At 40.9% G+C, this 21500-nt stretch overlaps 1 protein-coding gene across 2 annotated transcripts in view; it reads left to right on the plus strand.

Moving 5' to 3' along the window:
- The window catches only part of ABCC8 (ATP binding cassette subfamily C member 8), a 117831-nt gene that overhangs the window by 81314 nt on the left and 15017 nt on the right, over positions 1–21500 (plus strand). For both annotated transcript variants that reach the window (XM_051967553.1, XM_051967554.1), the window contains exons 17-30: positions 116–148; positions 747–782; positions 1865–1963; positions 2842–2926; positions 4030–4110; positions 4934–5071; positions 7296–7421; positions 9971–10073; positions 10813–11054; positions 11348–11514; positions 12996–13065; positions 15428–15585; positions 17266–17358; positions 20344–20446. In XM_051967553.1, coding sequence (XP_051823513.1) covers positions 116–148; positions 747–782; positions 1865–1963; positions 2842–2926; positions 4030–4110; positions 4934–5071; positions 7296–7421; positions 9971–10073; positions 10813–11054; positions 11348–11514; positions 12996–13065; positions 15428–15585; positions 17266–17358; positions 20344–20446 — 1534 coding nt within the window. The remainder of the gene's footprint in view (positions 1–115; positions 149–746; positions 783–1864; positions 1964–2841; positions 2927–4029; positions 4111–4933; positions 5072–7295; positions 7422–9970; positions 10074–10812; positions 11055–11347; positions 11515–12995; positions 13066–15427; positions 15586–17265; positions 17359–20343; positions 20447–21500) is intronic.

Below are 21500 nucleotides of genomic sequence, written 5' to 3' on the forward strand. Positions count from 1 at the left end.
TCCCTCTCTTCAGAGTCCTTAGAAGGGAGAAACCAGGGACTGGGAAGAGTCAGTAAAAGCTGCTCATCCCAGGGAGTGACCAAGGTCTCTCTGCTTTCTGTTTGCGGCACTATAGCTTTCCAGACAGTGACACCGGCGAGGACTCCAGGTATGGAATATGCATGTTGTGGAAAAGAAACCCAGAAGGCATTCTGGAGGCAACTTTGGACAATTGCTACTTTGTCTCTGTATGTATGTGTGTGTCTGTCACTTTGTCTCTTTTGTGTGTCTCTGTCTCTCTGTGTCTGTGTGTGTCTGTATCTTTGTATATATGTGGGTGCTTTGTCTCTGTATCTGTGTATATGTCTCTGTGTATCTCTCTTTGTGTGTATGTGTCTCTACATTCATTTCTGTCTGCCTGTCTCTGTGTCTCTGTCTCTCTCTGTCTCTCTCTTTCTCACACACACACACACACACACACACAATCTGTAACCTGCTGGTGCTTTTCCTCACATATTTCCCCAAACTAAGTGGCTATTTTTCTCTTGTCCTAAGTCAGTGAACCCGGGGCAGAAGGGACCAGGATCAAAATGTGGCTCGGAGTATTTGAGTAGATTTTCCCATGAGGTCGGTCGGTATCTGTGTACAGGCTTCCAGGCTAGGATCAAAATTGGGTTGTTTTTCAGTTGGGGTGAGCTGCATATTCTTGGAGAAGTGTGATCACACTTCTAAAAACTAAATGATGTCTCTCTTTCCCTTTACTACAGCCCAGAGAGGGAAACAAATGCTGGCACGGATATCAGGTACTCAATTCTCACATCTCATGGGAACAAGTATCAAAGGTTTTTACTCTTGCCCTCTTCCTCCCCTCCTTCCTAGGTGATCCCAAGACTGTCTTCATAGAACACTGGAAGGCAAACATCTTTGACATATACTTAGAGTTTCTGAAAATTGAAGCAGGGAGATGAGCTGTAATGTCCGGTTCAAGTTAGGGTTCTGGATGTAGCTAGTGGGTACTCTTGAGTTTTTCATCCTTCTCAGTGCTTTAATGAACTATAGTGGAAAATAAACATTCATTAGAGCTATCTGGAATGTAACCTTGTATCTGAGAAATTTGTGATCCCACCTGAGGAACAGACGTAGAGAATGAGGGCCCAATCACATTGTGGGGAAGGAGCTTGCAAACAATCTGTCCTCAGTGGTCTATTCCTGTGCAGATAGAAGGTATCTTCTTGATGATGAAGGGACCACTATGCTCTCATCCTTGAGCTATTAAAAATTGCACAGCATTAGGGTCCTTAATGATCCTAGTGAGAAAGAAAGAAAGAAAGAAAGAAAGAAAGAAAGAAAGAAAGAAAGAAAGAAAGAAAGAAAGAAAGAAAAAAGAAAGGAAGGAAAGAAAGAGAAAGAAAGAAAGAAAAGAAAGAAAGAAAGAAGGAAAGAAAGAAAAGAAAGAAAGAAAGAAAGAAAGAAAGAAAGAAAGAAAAGAAAGAAAGAAAGAAAAGAAAGAAAGAAAGAAAGAAAAAGAAAGAAAGAAAGAGAAAGAAAGAAAGAAAAAGAAAGAAAGAAAGAAAGAAGAAAGGAAGGAAAGAAAGAGAAAGAAATAAAGAAAGAAAAAGAAAGAAAGAAAGAAAGAAAAGAAAGAAAGAAAGAAAAAGAAAGAAAGAAAGAAAGAAAGAAAGAAGGAAGGAAGGAAGGAGGGAGGAAATAAAGAAGGATAGAGTGAAGAAATTCTACAAAGCAAAAAGAATGATCTTTTAAGATTAGATTTTGGGGAGCTTCACTAAGTTAATAGAGATGACATTCTGGGGACCTATGTAAGGCTAGCCTGGGATAGTAATATTAAAAGCACTCACTGAAGCCCCTCTATGGCCTTCTTTTTCAGAAAGAGGGGTCCAGTGGCCTACGCCTCCCAGAAACCTTGGTTGCTTAATGCCACAGTGGAGGAGAACATTACATTTGAAAGCCCCTTCAACAAACAACGGTAAAAGCTTCTCCCTCATGGTGGGAGGTAAGGGGCTAGTGGAATCATTACCAGATGGGTGAGTAGCTTTGCCTATCCACTCCTACAGTACCACCATCTTTAATTTTCCATTATTCAAGAATCCAGCCCTAAATCTCCTCCAACCAGGCTATTTTTAATTGCATCCTCTGACAGTGGTCCATACATTCAGACAAGGCTGTTCTCAACATCATTGCTAGGTCACTATGTAGCTTCCCATCTGATTTAACTCCTTAATTCTAGATCTGGGCAGAGATTTCAGAATTTTTTGGATGATTTTTTGGAAATGCCTTGAGATACAATTTCACTTTGGATATCTGGAATCTTCTGTTTGGGGGTGGGAAGAGGAGGGAGGAGACAGAACAAGTGGAGAGCTGTCCAATCTGATGTTGTGTCTACAGCAAGGCAAGGAAGTAGGTCTGAGCTCTTGCCTCCTGCCCTCTCTTCAGGTCAGTGTAGGAGACTCTTCTGGGCTGGGGGAGCTAAGTAAATATTTAATAGCCAGCTTCGGAAGTTATTACATCAGACAGACTGGAGGGCTGGGGAGTTTTGTCTGAGTTTTTCTCCTCTCTCTGACGTGTAAAGACCCATTGTTGCTGGGTCACTGTGTATGTTCCCATCTAATTTAACTCCTTAAATATTTAACTAGCCCAGTTATAAGCCTGAGAAAGGTGCTGACCCCGGGCGATTTCCTGAATCAGATGGTGTTTGTTCTCCCAAGCTGGAAAGGCTCGTTAAGCCATCTGTGTCCATGACAATCTCTCCAGTCCCAAATCCCTCTTCTAGGTAATGACCCTCTACAATACATGGCAGAGACTCTTGGGCTGAACCATGCTGTATCTGCCTCTGTCCCCCCACAGATATAAGGCTGTCATTGATGCCTGTTCTCTCCAGCCTGATATCGACATCTTGCCCCATGGAGACCAGACCCAGATTGGGGAGCGGGTTAGTAGCTATCTTCTAGCCCCATCATCTTAAATTGTGGTTAATAATCCCCTATGGGGTCTCATAACTGAATTATGATTTGTTATCAGTAAATGTTTGATTTGCATACCTCTATACCCAGAGTCACATAAAAATTTCTTGGGTGAAAAAGGGGTCATAAGAGGGAAAAGTTTAAGAAGTCTGCTCAAGGGTATTGAGGGTCTCAAAGCTTACTCTCAAAATGGTCCTTCCCACAACTCTGGCTTGTCTATCCTCACCCCATCCCAATTCATTTTCAGAGATCCAGCTTCTGGGTACTAAAGTGCTCACTTCCTTGGGGTCAAAAACCATTGTCAAGAACCCTGGGCTATGCTGAGAATGTCTAGGATGAATTTGTCAGGAAGTGGCTAGCTTGGAGAATATCAAGAGAAGTGGTCATCTTATCCATTTTGGATATAAGAATCTCTTTTGACCAACCTTCTTATCTGAAAATTCCTTGAATCTAACCTAAATCTATTCTCTGAGGTAGGTAGTGAAAGTATTTTCAAGCCTGTTTTACAGATGAGAAAACTGAGATCGAAAGAGGTTAACTGATGTGTTCAGGATCATACAGAAGTTAGCCAAGATTGGAAGCTAGGAATCCTGACTCCAAATCCAGTGACCTTTTCTATCCTATGTTGCCTTTCACATGGAAAATAGATATGATATTGTCCCTATTGGCTGTTCAGACTCAAAGACCACACCAGCCTTGCCTCCAACTCTTCCTTCTCAAAGAAAATAGTCCTGATTCCCTTTTTCTGACCAATTCCATATAATTTAAAACTTTCTTAGACTGCAAAGTGTTTAGGGGTTAGAGGAAAAGTGTAGACAATGAGTATAGACAGTGTAGTTGTTTTGTGCCTGCTTCAAAATCCAACCAAAGCCTTGGGGCTGGCAAATCTTGATAAGAAAGATCGGGAATGAAGTTAGACAAGGGGGAAAATGTAGACAATAATAATAATAATAATTTAGAACTTCCTTTGCTTTGGGCATAGACGAGTCCCTCCACACTCAGACTTAGATCTCTATGACATAGTCCAGAGAGAGGACAATGACACTGATCAGTTGCTCTCCTTTGGTACCAGGGCATCAACCTGTCAGGAGGTCAGCGTCAGCGTATCAGCGTGGCCCGGGCACTGTACCAGCACACCAATGTTGTGTTCTTGGTAAGTTTGCCTACTCATCTCCCCTGTGAGCCCCTTCATCCACACTCATCTCATTAAACTGTACATGCTCAGCTCCTGTTCTGCATAACTATACATTTTACCAGCACAGGTTCGTAGTGGGAATGTTATTATAGCCCCATTTTGCAGACGAGACTCAGAGAGGTGGTGACTCTGCAATGATGATACAACTAATGTCAAAAAGCCAGGATTCTACATTGGATTTTTTGATTCCCAAGTCTAAGATTTAAGCTGAGGAGAGAGGGAGGGAAAGAGGGGGAAAAGGGAAGGAGGGAGTTCAGGACAGGGGCAAATAAAACAAATTCTAACAATTTTACCCTACCTTTCCCACCCTGAACATGATGGGAAAAGAAAAGGTGATTATTGCATGATAGCGCTTAAAAATGAGAAGAATGTTAATTACACTAGCCCCCTATATTTCAATGGTGATAAGCAACCTATAAGCACTTTTATAGATAGCTTTTTTGGTCTTCAGAGCAGCTTTGTGAGATGAGTAGTATAAGTTTTATGCCCATTTTACAAATGAAAAAAATCCAATCCAAGGTACTTACAAATGAAGCAACTTTTCCAAGCTCATATACTAAGTAGCTAAGGTCTAGAAATGGTATTATTCCAATTATTATTACCATAATTATTATTACTACCATAAACAATAATATAATTAACAGGAGGCACATAAATAGTACAATAATTAATATCATAATTATTATGATTATTATTAATGCCATAATGATAACACCATTATTATTGTTAACATCATATGTTCACTTTACAAGTTTCTATCTAATCTTCTTCTTCTGCTCAGGATGATCCATTCTCAGCCCTGGACATCCATCTGAGTGACCACTTAATGCAGGCTGGGATTCTTGAGTTGCTCCGGGAGGACAAGAGGACTGTGGTTCTAGTGACCCACAAGCTGCAGTATCTGCCCCATGCAGATTGGGTGAGAGCCTGGCTGATAGGCATTAAGGATGATTGGTTTAGGGCATTAGGGACAAGAAGGGAAAGGAGAGGGGAAAAGGGAGTTAACAACAATTAAGAGCCATACTGATAGCTAGATGGCACAGTGGATGGAGCACCAGCCTGAATTCAGGAAGATCTGAGTTCAAATTTGGCCTCAGACACTTAACACTCTCTGGCTGTGTGACCCTGGGCAAATCACTTAACCCCAATTGCTTCAGAAAAAAAAAAAAAAAGGAATTGAAAGCCTAGGGAGCTAAGGCAGTGGTACTGAAACTTTTGTTCTTGATACTTTATACTATGAAAAATTATTGAGGATCTGTCCAAAGAATTTTCATTGATGTGGATTGTATTTATACATAATTACCATATTAGAAATAAAAACTAATTTTAAATTTGCAGACTCTCTGAAAGGATTTCAGAGACCCTTGGGATTCTCTGGATTATACTTTCAAAAGCCACTGGGCTATGTGATTTTTCCAAAGGTCAGAGAGGGAATTATAAGACCAATACCAGGACTCAGGTCCCTTAGCTTCCAAGCTGTGGCTCCCTTTTCCAAACTTCTCTTCCTTCCATTTTGTAGACTATTTTCAAATAAGCATGGGTTTCTTATGGCTTTCAGGCTGAAACAATGACAAAAACATCAGCTAATACATTTGTGCCAAGTGCTGGTAGAAATCTCACTAGATCTAGTTTAGCTAAGAACATCTTCATATTAATCATAACCAGCAAAATTGCAAATTCACCAAAGGCAAAAGTGAGAGTGAAAGGTATTGATTGTAATCAATCACTCCACAAGCATTCATATTAAGCTCCAGAATACTCTGAGGGCTGGACCTGAGGTCAATATGCCTCTGACACTAATTTTGTGACCCACATGTAAGTCATTTAATCTGTCAGAACCTCAATTTCTTCATTTATTATATAGAAATAATACCTACAGTGTCTGCTTCACAGGGTTGTTGGGAAGTTCAAGTGGAAAACACACATTGTCTGGAAATTTTTAAACTGTTCATGTATATCCGTTATTATTCTAACTATATTACCAATGATTTATCAGATGCAGAAAGTAATTTGAGGCACATTATTAAGGAAATATTAAAACAGAAAAGGAAACAATCTGGGATTATTAGATAGGCAGCTTGAAAGCTAAACTGGTATCCAAGAAGCTCCAAGGTTTTTTCCACGTATTGTCATTTGTCTTTACATCATTTTTGTTTTCAAGTATATGTCCCAGCTCCCCTATGCAGTGAACCACCCCTCATCAGAAAGAACTAAAAAAGAAAAAGCAAAAGTATTTTGACAGAAGCAATCAATAAATCAACTGAGATTGATATTATTTGCAATATTTCACATCTGTCAGCTACCACTTCTATAAAGAAGGGAGAGAGGTTCATTTTCTCAACTCTTCTCAGGGGTCATGCTTCTTGATTATCATAATAACACAGCATTTGATTTCTGTACTCATGAGATATTAAAAGACCTGGAGGAACATCTCCAGGATAATACTTATCTCCCTTTTGGAGGATTTATGGAGTGCAGACAGGGTGAGAATCACACCAGATGAGAATTAAATAGGCTGCAATCTGTACAAGGAAATGGAGTGCCCACAACAACGAGGACATGAGTCCACTTAAAGTATATTAAGTGTATGTAAATGAACAGGGCTGACATTTTTTAAAGTTCTTTAAAAAACAGCTTGCTTTCCTTTTTAAAAAAATTTATATTAAGATTTTTTTACATATCACTTTCATTTCCAAATATATGCTTCTCTCCTCCCCTGTCCTAAGAAGCATCCTTTGTAGCGAAAGTGGCTTCTTAAGGAGATCAGATGTTTCCCTTTCATCTGACTTTGAGCACTCATTTCCTCTTCAAATCCAAAGCAATTCCCTGAGTTTCTGTAAACTTTTAAAGGAGCAGGTTAAATTGGAATGTCCTTTGAATTTTTTTTTATAAATAGGGAGCCCTATTTAATGAAATTAGACTTTAATACAATTTCCATGAATTGTAAACAGGAAGACTCCAAAGGAGGAGGGAAAAAGCAGCACCTTGGGAGCTACAATAGACCAAGTCTGCAGCTGTGAAACCTTTATGGGCAGCTTCTCAGTCAAGGACTCTCTACCTTCACTATCCACATCTCCTTCCCCTGTGTCTCTTCTTCCTCTCCAAGGACGATAAGAAGACAACTTGTGTCCTTGTTTTCCCAGATCATTGCTATGAAAGATGGCACCATCCAGCGGGAAGGAACACTCAAGGATATCCAGATGTCCGAGTCTCAGCTATTTGAACAATGGAAGACACTCATGAACCGACAGGACCAAGAGCTGGAGAAGGTGGAATCTAGGGACCTCGGACATCTGGGGTTTTCAGCTCCCTCTGTCCCCCACCAAGGGGAGTAAGACCCAACCATTCCCTAGTTTGCTTTGTTTTGATAAGAGCTAGATTCCTTCCTCCCTGACCCAGGGGACTCACAAAAAATGAAGTCAGTGATCTCAATGAGTTGCAAACCAGCTGGAAAGTGGGCCCCAAAACCCTGATCCAGGATAAGGAGGCTACCTCCCTTCTCAATGCCCCAGCAGAGAGAGAGCAGGAGACTGGATGGACTTCATCTGGCATTTTTGAGGTGCCTGAACCATTGGCCCAGTGAAGAACAATATTGAAAAAATAATAACTTTAATTTCCTAATATCCCTTGCCTGGATAACCATTTACTCCTCTTTTTCATTTTTATCTATTATCTTTTGTTTTTAGATCACCTTCATTTCACATTATATCCATCCCCCTCCTTCACACAGCAAGCAAGTTATTTCTCTAATAACCAAAATGTCTAAAGAAAGAAATGGGGATGGGGAGGTAGGCAATTCAACAAAATCAACTAGAATTCTCTGCCCACTGCCCCCAATCTGTACTAATAAGGGAAAGTGATGCATTTTCTCAACTTCTGGGATCAAGCTTTTTGGTCACTATAGCTACATAGCTTAAGTTTTTATTCAGTTTTAATTTTTCATTCTTTTCATTTACACTGTATACATTATATATATATTGGTTTCTTTACTTCACTTTGTATCAGTTTTTTTAAGTATTTCCTGCTTTTCTGAATTCTTCATTTTCACTTTTTTCTTTCATGATAATTGCCATAATTTATTCTATCATTCCAAAACTGATGGATAGCTACTTTGTTTCCAGTTCTTTCCATCCACAAAAAGTCCTTCTATAAAGATTTAAGTATATAGGAAACCTTTCTTTTTATCATTGATCTCTTTAGGGCTTATTCTAAAAGTCACAAAGTATTTTTATCACTTTGTTTTTTAGCAAAATTCTAAATTGTTTTTCAGAATGGTTGGACCAATTCACAGCTTTCCCAACAGTATATTAATGTGCCTAATGTGCCTAGCTTGCCACAGCCTTTCTAATACTATTTCCAGCTTTTGACATCTTTTTGTTAATTTGCTAACTACAAAGTGAAATTTCAGAGTTATTTTGGATGGCATAATGTCTCATTATTAATGATTTAGCAAAATATGTCCTATGGTTGTTAATAGTGTACACTTCTTCCTTTAAAAACTTTTTTCATATTCTTTGTCACCATTAATTTCTTTCAAATTGAATCAGGAAGTGAAAAGCAGGGACCTCTAGTGATTCAGATGAACCCTCCAAGGCCATCCCTATGTTCCCAAAGAAATTCAACTTATTTTCAGTTTCATAGAGAGTGCTAGTAAGGTAGCAACCAGTCTGATGAATGTTCTTTGTTATGATTTATACAAAAAAGAGGATGGGAAGTTGAGTTTCCCCAGGTGGCCCTGGACTATTGGCTTCTAGCCTACCCTTTAAAGATCTAAGTAATCATAAATAATCGTTGTTTTTTATAAAATATTATTATATTATGTTGCATTAATAATTATTATTAAATGGGTCAATTATTGTTTTTATCTAATAACCTTCCGAGAGATGAGCCTTTATTTGGACATTTTTATTACTTATGCCCTTCCATCTATCCATCAATCCCCTTTACAATAGGATGTACTTAATATTGAATAATAATAATACTTCACACTTATATAATATCTTAGGGTTTGTAAAGCATTCCTCTTATAATATCCCAATGAGTATATTATGTTATATTATAACATATATTATATTATATTATAATATTCCAATGAGGTAGTCAGTAAGTCAGTCAACAAATATTTATTAAGGAATTACTCCATGCAAGACAATATGCTAAGCACTGGAAACCCCGCCCTCTCAAAAAAAAAAAAAAAACAGTCTCTGCTCTCTCAAGGAGTTCACAGTTTAATGGAGGAAATAACATGCAAATAACTAGGCACAATCAGGTTATATATGGGATAACTTGTTTCCTCCAAGGTCTTTCTATTTTACAAATCAGAAAACTGAGGTTCATATAGAAATGACTGAACTTGGGTCACACTGCTAATAAACATAAAAACCAACATTCGAAACTAGGTCTTCTGTCTCTTAAGATTTTTCCAATGGATTTACATAGGCCAGAGCTCTATTCCATCAATTCAATTCAATCCTGATTCTTTTCAATAAAATAAAGAACTTATTCCTTCCCTATTATGTACAAAGCATTGGGTTCAAGTAGGAACAGAAAGTGTAAAAAAGACATGGTCCCTGCTCTCTAGAGTCTAGAATGGAGATCAGGCAGGTTTACAAATTGCCATCTAACAATTTAGACTATACTAAGTACAAAGTGTCAGGAAAGTTCAGAAATCCCTTAAGGCTAAGAACAGGGAAAGCTCCAAAGAGAAGATGGCCTAGAACATGGATTTGCCTCCTTCTTGCCTCCCCATCCTACTCCTTCCTAGCTTGAAAAAGAGCAGCTGGTAGTAAGTGATTTTGTCTCCCTGGCTCTCTTTCAGGAGACTGTGGTCATTGAGAGAAAGAACATGGAGGTCCCAAAAGGTCTGCCCAGGGCCATGTCCTCCCGGGATGGGCTCCTGCTGGATGAGGAAGAGGAGGAAGGTGAAGTAGCCTTGCTTCCCAGCTCTCAGGGCCAGTTCCCCAACCTCAAAAAGGCGCTAGAAATGGGATGGGTGGTCCTTGTCTCTGCCACGAAGTGGAGGGTGGAGGCCCGATATCCTTAGAGTAGGGTGGCCTGGGAACTGAGACCACTTTGGGAATCAGTCATAGAATTAAGGACCTAACAGAGGGGCCAGGCCTAGGACTTGGGGACTCTAAGGGGCAACAAGCCTGAGATCTTAAGATCCTAGTGAGACAGTGCCTCGCAATTAAAGTGCAATTGGGATGAGCCCAACATCTCTGCATGCTAAGAGTCTTTTGCTGGATCCATGAGTAGGGATTAACCTCGCATGCTAAGGGATAGGCATTTGATTTTTCTAGGATTTTCTCATTCCCACCGTGACTATAATTGGAAGGGAGGAGGAGGAGAGAGGTTCAGCCTCCTTATTCTGTCTGGTGCTAAAGGGGTGGCTGGTATAGCCCACGGGCTAAGGCATTGCTGGGAACTTAAGAATAAAGGGGATGTAGACTTCACAATCCAGAAAGATGGGTCCCAGAATCAGTTCCACCATTTTATTGTCATCCATCTATAAAACAGGGTTAAAAATCCCTAACCAAATCCAGCTCCCAGGGCAGCATTGGGAAGATTAGATTAGATCAAATGAGATAACAGATACAAAACTGAGAGATATAGAGCCATGCTAACCTGAGGTGATGGTAAGATCATCCCTACTCCTCACAGAGGAAATGGCAGAGAGTGAAGAGGAAGACAACCTGTCCTCTCTGCTGCACCAGCGAGCCAAGATACCGTGGCAAGCCTGTGCCAAGTACCTGTCCACAGCTGGGGTGCTGCTTCTGCCCCTGCTGTTCTTCTCACAGTTGCTCAAGCATATTGTGCTGGTTGCCATAGACTACTGCCTGGCCAACTGGACGGATAGTGCCCTGGCCCTGGACCCAGCGACAAGGAACTGTTCCTCCAGTGAGGTAACTTTAAATGGACCAGAAGGCCCAGAAAACCAGGGAGGGCCACGGGTGCCCTGGGGTATGAAATGCTGGCAAACTGGCAAAAGTGGAAATAGTGCTAGACACACTAACACGGTGTTGGTGACGTTGTGAATTAGTCCAAACATTCTGGAAAACACTTTGGAATTTTGCTCTTTAAAAATAATAAAGTGAACAAAATGTTGTGTAAAGGAGAGTATGAAACAGTGGGACTGTGGATCAGCCCTTTGCAGGAAGACTCTGAGATAATCTTTTCATGTTTTTGATCCTCACAGGACTGCTCCTTTGACCACAGGGTCTATGCCATGGTATTTACAGCTCTGTGCAGTCTGGGAATTGTACTGTGTCTGATCACTTCTGTCACTGTGGAGTGGACAGGCCTAAAAGTGGCCAAGAGGTTGCATCGAAGTCTACTGAACCAGATCATCCTGGCCCCCATGAGGTATCTCCCTCCCAATCCTTCCCATGTCCCATCACAGAGATGCCTCCTTGTCTCCTCCCCATCACACAGAGATGCCTCCTTCTCTCCTCCTCATTGCTCTGAGATGCTGCCTTGTCTCCTCCCCATCATGCTGAGATGCTGCCTTGTCTCCTCCCCATCACCCTGAGATGCTGCCTTGTCTCCTCCCCATCATGCTGAGATGCTGCCTTGTCTCCTCCCCATCACTCTGAGATGCTGCCTTGTCTCCTCCCCATCACTCTGAGATGCTGCCTTGTCTCCTTCCCATCACCCACCCAGAGATGCTGCCTTGTCTCCTCCCCATCACCCAGAGATGCTGCCTTGTCTCCTCCCCATCACTCTGAGATGCTGCCTTGTCTCCTTCCCATCACCCTGAGATGCTGCCTTGTCTCCTCCCCATCACCCTGAGATGCTGCCTTGTCTCCTCCCCATCACTCTGAGATGCTGCCTTTTCTTCTTCCCATCACCCTGAGATACTTCCTTGTCTCCTCCCCATTGCTCTGAGATTCTGCCTTGTCTCCTCCCCATTACCTTGAGATACTTCCTTGTCTCCTTCCCATTACATTAAAGTGCTGCCTTGTCTCCTCCCCATTGCACTGAGGTTCTGTCTGGTCTTCTCCTCTTCCTATCAAATATTCTCACCTCTCTTCAGAGAAGTACCTCTATCCTTTATCCTCCCTCTCCTTTTCTTTTCATCTCCCCAGCAGGGTCCTCTGTTCCCTGTGGTACCTGATTCCCCTTTCCCATTCTCCTCTAAAGAGAAGTTCTCTCAACCTTTGCCCCATGAAGTACCATCATCCCCCACTGCTTCTCATCTCTCCATTCTATTCAAACCAAAGGTTATAGATTCAGTCACTTGCTTCCACAACAGCTCCATCTTTGATTTGATGCCCATGGCTAGCTAATAGTCCACATGTCTACTCTTCAATCAGTAAAACATGCAGTCTGACTTGATATTTTACAAACCCTCTACCTCATTTCACCTCCTACTGTGTGTTTTTTTTTTCTGCTCAGATATTTCTGTTGATACCATACACCAAATGATTGTAGGAATAGGAATTTCAATAATATGGGAATTCCCGCCTGAAATAAATCCCTCTGCTGGTGCAGACTGGTACTTCTCTGCAACTTACAGTGTCTAAAGCACTTATGTGACTTGCCCAGGATCACCTGGCTAGAATACGTCAGCAGCAAAACTGTAACCCAGAGTTTCTGGCTTTGAGGCTGAATCTCTATGCACTACACCATGCAACTGCCTGCACTGATTGTTCCGATAGCAGCCTGGACAGATGGGAGCCGGGAGGGGCTGTGCTTCCCCCTGGGGTAGGAGGGGGAATAGGAAGAAACAGTTTCTGGGAACTAGAGCCTAGATACACACTTGAAATAAATTGCTAAATAAATACACTTACATCATGAACAGGTGCTAGAATGACTGGTTTTCCTTTTCTCTTGCTGTCTCTTAGGTTTTTTGAAACAACGCCTCTTGGAAGCATTCTGAACAGATTTTCCTCTGACTGTAACACAATTGACCAGGTAATGAAATCTGGGGTCCATGTGTTCAATGGGGAAAGAGAGACTGGGATCCTCCGGGGTCTTTTCTTAAATCATGTTAACCTATGAGTTAAGGGGGAGAAATTCCCTGCTGGAAAATAAGCAAACATATGCACCTCCTGCCGCCTAACCCTGTGCCAGCCAGATCCCAAAATATTTTTTCAGGTATCCTTGAAAGGAGAGGGAATGATTCAGAAGGTGAAGTGAAGGACACAAGTATTTATGATCTTTTGACAATAATCAATAGTGTAGCCTGTTCCTCAAACTTCAGGCAACTCCAAGCACAAAGAGAGGGGGAGAGAGAGAGAGAGAGAGAGAGAGAGAGAGAGAGAGAGAAGAGAGAGAGAGAGAGAGAAGAGAAAGAGAGAGAAGAGAAAGAGAGAGAGAGAGAGAAGAGAAAGAGAGAGAGAGAGAGAGAGAGAGAGAGAGAGAGAGAAGAGAGAGAGAGAGAGAGAAAGAGAAAGAAAGAGAGAGAGAGAAGAGAGAGAGAGAAGAGAAAGAAGAGAGAGAGAGAGAAGAGAGAGAGAGAGAAGAGAGAGAGAAGAGAAAGAAAGAGAGAGAGAGAGAAGAGAAAGAAAGAGAGAGAGAGGAGAGAGAGAGAGAGAGAGAAGAGAGAGAGAGAGAGAGAGAGAGAGAGAGAGAGAGAGAGAGAGAGAGAGAGAGAGAGAGAGAGAGAGAGAGAGAGAGATCATCCAGGTAACCAATTTCCCAGAAATTATACTGTTGTGCTATAACAAAGTCTCACCTGGGACTTTTGTTCACCCTCCTTTCAAAATAATTCTTTTTAAATGCTCTGAATAGAGGGCAGCTAGATGGTGTAGTAGATAAAGCACCAGCCCTGAAGTCAAGAGGTCCTAAGTTCAAATGTAGCCTCAGATACTTTTAACACTTCCTAGACCTGGGCAAGTCACTTAACCCCAATTTCCTCAGTGAAAATAAATAAATAAATAAAGATAAAAGCCCTGAGTAAAAATCAACTTATGGAATACCAGCTCTAAAGTCTCAAATCTCACTGCTTTTGTATTCTGAATCCTTGCTAATGGGGATACTCTGATTCTTTGCTGTGACCTTGTCCTTGAGTCATTGGAACAGCTTTACTGAGAGGACAACATTATGACAAAGCCTGAATAATACTTAAAGAGCTAAGCATTTTGGGTTGAAGTCTCAAAAAAAAACTAAAATCTGCTCCAACATGTACACATGAATACAGATATATGGGTGTGCATATACATATACATGCATGTATATATGTATATATTCATGTATCTAAAAATTATAAACTTTAAGGTTTGAAAAGTATTTTACAAATATCGCCTCACTTTATCCTCACAGGAACCTTGGAAAGTAAGTAATATTACAGATGAGTCAACAGAGGCAAGCATAAGCTAAGTGACTTGCCCATAACCACTTAGCTAGGAGGTATCTAAGGCTGGATTTGAATTTAGGACTTTCTGACTTAAGGACAGACCTTCTAACTACCAAGATAAGTAGCTGCACTTCAGGTTCTAATGTTAGAAAACAATATATCATTACTTTTGTCATAGAGAGGACTCAATGCAACATTTATTGATAAATAAATCGTGGACATTTATGCTGAAGGGATACAGAAGATTAATAAGATACAGAGTTTACTTAGAGGGCCTATACTCCCATCAGCAAAATGACTAGGCAAGTAATGAAAGTAATTTTGGACCAAGGTACCAAATGCTTGATATAGATAGAAAGTGACAAAGCTGTATTTAGAAATTCTTTCAGGGTAGAGGGATGGCAGCAGTGACCCCGAGTGCAGGTACAGGAAAGGGCACAGATGCTGTTATCCCAAAGTGGGGGAAGGGAGAATAACAGCAGTAGTCCCCTGTACAGGGGACAGTCTGGTGCAGTTGGAAGGACAGTGGTCCAGCAGATCATTTGACCAAGCAAGGATGCAACTGCTCCTTCAGGAGAGGAAGTCACCCTTTGCTCAGAGACTCTGCCACTGCCTTCAGCAGAGTGTAGGAATGCATTTACTAAAAGAGGGGGTCTCTTGGGGAGAAACCTTAAAATGGAAGCTTCTAAACTAGATGAGGGATTAGGGGTCCACATGGTACAATCCAATGGAGTCTATGAGACAGAGAGGAATGGACAAACCTTCCTCCCCAGAAGAAGCACTCCCCACCTCACCCAGTGTTTGTGGTCTAGAACAAAGCTCCATTAACCCTACCTTAATTATATCTCTGGGATACGTCATGAGTGGCCAGGAAGGAGAAGGCCATAATAGGTTAGTGAATTCTGGGAAGTTAACTAACTTCCTATTTGGCCATTTGCCCCAATTCTTTTTCCTCTGTTTTTCCCGATCTCCTTTCAGCACATCCCTTCCACCTTAGAGTGCCTAAGTCGCTCCACAATGCTCTGCGTCTCTGCTCTAGCAGTCATCTCCTATGTCACGCCTGTGTTCCTCATCGCCCTCCTGCCTCTGGCCATCGTGTGCTACTTTATCCAGAAGTACTTCCGAGTGGCATCTAGGTGACTTTTGTTTCTTGAAAAGATTTTTTTGACCTCATGGGAAGTTGGTTCTGAAAGTCATTGTGTAAGTCACTCGGTCTATGGTCAGCTGCATTTGGCCATGAGAACATTCTCAACAGGAAGTTCCATGACCTGGGGGTGGGAGACCAGACGCTGAGGATAAGGAAGAGCAAGATACAGGAAGTCGGAACCTGTTGGTTTCAAGAAAAAAGAACCTTTGGCAGTCTGCAAAATCTTTACAGACCAGCTAAACTCTGCTGTAACCTAGTAGTTAGGAAACACTAACCTGCAAAGTCTATTCACAATTTCAAAGAAAAATGGTACATTTTTTGCTTTCATAATCCAGATCGCCCAGATAATTTTGCTGCCTCTAAAAACTGGATGCCCACATGAAGAAATTCAACAATTTCTGTTTTCAATTGACAATGATTAAACATTCCATATGGTGTTTGTTCAAAGCTCACTTTGGCCACTTGGGACTGCCTTGACCCTCGGTCTCCTCCATTGGATGTAGAGGACTTACATTCAATAAGTAGAGAGTCAGGTGTCCCATCTACTCTGTTCTGTAATAGTGACATAGAGGGATCCTACAGTGTATTCCTCAAAGGGTGGAGGCTGGAAAATGGGAGATCTTTAGGTTGCCATGAGAACCATCCATTCCTCCTTGATCCTTTTTTGTGGGATCTTTAACACTGAGCTTTTCACCTTAGATCTCATGGATTATTCCTGGGTGATCTTGGAAGAAATATCATAAAGAATGCTTAGACTGAGAATTCTCAGTGGCAAAATGGATAGAGTACCTGATTCAGGATTCAGGATGTTATGAGCTCAAATCTTGCCTTAAGCACTTTACTAGCTACATGACTCAAGGCAAGTCACTTGTCCTCTCTCAATTTTCTCATTCGTAAAGTGAAAAGGTTGGAATTGGGGACTCTAAGGTCTAAATCTATAGTCTTATGATCCTAGATACACTCCTCATTAGCACCTTTCAGAGACCGCCCCAAATTATCTTGTGAGACCCAGATCACTGGGTCATTGAAGGGCAGAAAGGGATTATGTGACCAGAGTTCAAACACAAATATACTAGCCCTATCTCTACCACCTTTTGTAGAAATAATGCCTGCCTCCAGAAATATCACGGAATCCTAGAAAGCCTTGGAGTCAGGAATTCATAAATTCAGTCCCATATCCAGCAGCCTAAATCTCTGGCCAAGTCATTTAATATCTTACTGTTCCAGGCAATTAAGACTATAAATTATAGAAATGATTCTGCTCTGCATCTGTAGAGGGATTTCCCCCAAAAAGTGAAATCATAGGTCTGATCCAAAAAGAAACCCGCCCCCTCAGGGTGTCTGAGTGTACTTTCAAAGCAGCTAGGTGGTAAAGGGGATGGAACACTGGGCATGAAGTCAGGAAGACTGAGTTCAAAGCTGGCTTCAGATACTTACTAGATATGGGGTATTTGCCACATCACAACCTCTGTTTGCCTTAGATTCCTCAACTAAAATGTGGATCATGATACTCACCTCCCAGGGTTGTTGTGAGAATCAAATGTGATAACATTTGCAAAGTAAAAAGCACATAATAGGTTCTCTCTAAATGCACATTCTTTTCCCCTATTCACTCAGGCACCCACAAGAAAGTGAGTTAAGGCCATCATTATTACCTATTTTCTCACAGGGACCTGCAGCAATTGGATGACAGCACCCAGCTACCCCTGCTTTCCCACTTCTCAGAAACAGTGGAAGGTCTCATCACCATCAGGGCATTCAGGTACAGACCCATCCTCCCTCTGGAGAAGCTGTTAAGAGCAACACCATGGGGACAGGGGAAATCAGGTCATGTACCATCTGGGCAAAAGCCCAGACACTGGCAAAGCGGTGACTGACCTGGGTCAAGATCCATGGGGCCCACAATGACTGCTGCTGCGTGGAGCATATTGGGGTCAACTGGGATGCAAGGACAGTGTATTAGAAAGACTGTCACCTGGAAAAGGGATCAGACCTTTTCTGCTGGGCCACAGAAGAGAAAACTTAAAAAGAGTGGGTTGAAATTATAGAAAAGCAAATTTTATTCAATGATAATGAGAAATCTAATAATTAGGCAGCAAAGTATACTGGGGGAAAAAATTTAATGTCTCACAAGTCAACGAACGTGAGTTTAGATCCCATTTAGAAAATCTATGTGACTTTGGACAAATCAATTAACCACTCTGGACTTCCATTTCCTCACCTTTAAAATGAGTAGATGAGCTCTGAGATCCTTTTGAACTGTACTAAGACAGAAAGTGTTTAAATGTGAAATGGCTTGACTTGAGTGTTAGAGAGTTTTTGCAGTAATTCTTCCCCTGGAAGAAAAACAATAGGACAAGGGCTCTTGAGTTAAGGCCATTATTATTTGTTTCATATTTTGATGACTCATATTTCAATATAATTGATTACTTTTATAATTCCATGTGCTTTGATGCATTCACAAACATTATTCTGAGGATGTATCCCTAGGCTTCATTGAACTATCATAAAAAAGTTCAAAAGCTCTGGTATAGTAGATGTCTAATAAATGTTTGTTTCTTGGTTGATTGACTGATGTAGGAATCAGAGATAGTTGTTGTTCAATCATTTTTGTCACATCCAACTCCCTGACTCCATTTGGGGTTTTCTTGTCAAATGGAGTGGTTTTCCATGTCCTTCTCCAGCCCAAACTGGAAACTGAGGTAAACAGGGTTAAGTGACTTGCCCAGGAATGCCCAAGTAGTAAATGTCTAAAGCTAGATTTGAACTTATGAAAATAAGGCTTCCTGATTCTAAGCCCGATGCTTTATCCACTGAGTCACCTTGCTTCCCTGGAGTTACAGGTCCTGGATTCAGATTCTGACAACACTTAATATTTGTGTAGTATTAGTGGTGATGGTGACTTGGATTAGATGATCTTAAAGGTCCTTTTCAGTTATGAGTCTATAGTCCTAAGTGATCATTCGGCTAGTGTTTTAAAGGGGATTCATATTCTGATATAAATTAAGTTGGATGTCTTTTATGATTCATTCCCAACTATGACATTCATAGGATCACAGATCTCAAGTTGGAAAGAGCCATATAGCCTATTTAGTCCAGTCTTCTAATTTTACAGATAAGGAAACTGAGGCCCATGGAGGTTGAATTTACTTGCCAATATCACATAGGCTGTATTTGAACCTAGATTATCAAGACTCCAAATCCAATTCATTTTCCACTCGGTTCATGATTCCATAAAGGATCCAGCCTCAATCCATGGACCACACTGATCTAAGTTGCCTTTGAATTCCCTTGCTGCTCCTTAGAACTGGTTCTTTGCTTTGAATCTTGAGGCTTTCACTTCTCATTATATTCTAAATTAAATCTCCACTAATCAACAAAACTCTCTGTGTAAGGCACTGCTCTGAGTCTCCAGATCTTCTCAAGATTGTTTCACTCCCCTGAGTTCAAATATCTACTGTCCCCAAATCCTAGTTCCTCCTCCTACCACTACCATAGCTAAATTCCCAATTCTGACATATACTCTCTGCTCCCCTTCCTGCTCCTATTTTAAGTTGGCCCATATCCCTCTAGGTTCATGCTAATATATATATAAAATCTCCAGGTCCCTTAGCAGGGCACAGTAGAAAACAGCGTATTTTGACCTGGAACACTCACACTTGGTATGTTCCCTACCTGGACTTAGGATGGACTTTGTTTGTCAATTCTTCGATCCTTGGCTCATTCTCATCTAATCAGGAAACTTTCTGAGGACTTGGATAGCTGTGGGGGCTCTGCCCACTTTTCCATGTAACCATTTGTTCCTTAACCTCTCCCACTATCCAGCACCCCTACAGATGGGGAAAAGGTAATACCCAACAGATCCAGTTTTTCCACTTCAAAAATCAGAATAATTTAACTCAGCCAAAGTTTATAAAAGATAATTCTTTTTCTCACAAGTAAATTCCAGACATAGTCACAAATGCAGATAAACCTCAACTTCTTCACCTCTCTTGGTCTCAGTTTCCTCTTCTACAAAATTAGGAGCATGGATTATACAAGCTCTTTGTTTGCTTTTGATTCTAAATCCTACAAATCAGTCAATCAGCCAATAACCAAATATTTACTATGCATCTACTATGTACAAAGCCTTGTGCTAGGTTCTGGTAAAATTATCAAGTTTAGCTGGGACCATGAAGAATCTTTGTTCTTAAGTGCATTACAATCTGAGAGGCCTTAGTATGTGACACAAAGTTATAACCAAGGTGGAACAACTGGGGTTTTGTGCCAGGCCATTGAGGATGCACCAATATTAACATGTATTTCTTCAACATAACAGAGGCTACTGTAGCAACAAATTCTCATGGCTTTTTTCTTTTCATCTTATGAATTAGAGAGTTGATGTGAGGATTATTTCATCCTGTTTGCCTTGGGTGTCAAAATGTCTTATTACAGATCTCTGATTACAAGGTATCAGAGTTCAAAGAAAGGAGAAATGACATATATCAGTACTGTTCCTGACTCAGGGCCACATTAAGAGGGTTACCCCTTGGGGTTTTTCTGACCACATTTTCATATGCACAAATACACATGTCTAGGTAAAAAAAAAACCCAGCTGGGGATGGAATAAAGGGAAAATGAGTCTGGTTCTCTGTCTGCCATCCTGTGCCCCCATTACAGCATGCTACCTCCTCAGCCTGTAGCATCTCAGGAAAGGAGTGGAGACTGGATGCTCTCTCAGTGGTCCACTTTTCATCTCTTCTTCCAGATATGAAGGCTTGTTCCAACAGAAGCTTCTCAAGTATACTGACTCCAACAACATTGCCTCACTCTTTCTCACAGCTGCCAATCGATGGCTGGAAGTCCGAATGGCAAGTCCAGACCCTTTGGGGTATAAGAGGAAGTTTTGGGGGTGAGAGTCAAGGGTGTATCCAAAAGCAGCCTTCAGAGGTGAGGGTGGAAAGTCAGCAGATGAATTGGTTAAAATAAAAAAAAACATGTTTTGTCATAGAAAATTCAAATTGTCTAGTTGGGAAGAGAGGAGAAGATAAGGAAGATGGAACCATCATCCTCATCATCTTCTTCCTCTTCTTCTTTGTAATCATTTATATAGTTTTTTTAAGTTTGCAAGCATTTGACAAGTTACTTTATTTGATGCTCACAACTGGTGGAGTAGATACTGATGTTCCCATTTTACCGATAAGAAAACTAAAGCATCAGGTGGTTAAGTGATTTACCCAGACTCACAGCTAATTAAGTATCTAAGGTACAATTTGAACTCAGGTCTATCTGACTCCAAATTCATCCAGCCGCCTCAATAGAATTATCCATCTGTACAATGTAAATCAGAAAAATACTAAAAAATTAGAAAGATACTAAAAATATAAATCAGAAAAATACTTAGAAATCTCTCGTTGGAGCAATTTCATTTCTCATACTTGGTTCACCCAACAATCATTCATATGCTATATCTGCGAATAAATAGAATATAACACAGGCTCTCATCTTGAAAACCTTGGAGAAATTGCTTCAAAAGACGTAACTCTCATAGTGGAAGTGGGATAAGAGTGGAGTCCATTTCTGACATAGAGGATAAAGAACAAACCACAAGGAGGAGAGAAGACAGGAAGTAATGGAGAGGAGCAGGATGGGGCAAGGGAATCCAGTTTGACTGTAGCATAAAGTATAAAGGCAAATCATGTATGATAGGATTGGATTGAATAAGCCTAGAGCAGATGACTTATTAAAAATGTCACAAAAAGCAAAAAGCCCAGCTTACAGCCACTTTACTTCCAGTCCCTATGTTGTTCTTTTGACCACTTTGACAATACTAGACACCTCCCAAATGAGGGAAGGAGTTAAATCACAAGACTTCACCATCTCTTGTGAAATGTCAGATCTAATTCATCCCCCTATTTCTCATCT

The sequence above is a fragment of the Antechinus flavipes genome, chromosome 6, assembly GCF_016432865.1.
Source record: "Antechinus flavipes isolate AdamAnt ecotype Samford, QLD, Australia chromosome 6, AdamAnt_v2, whole genome shotgun sequence".
NCBI lineage: Eukaryota > Metazoa > Chordata > Mammalia > Dasyuromorphia > Dasyuridae > Antechinus > Antechinus flavipes.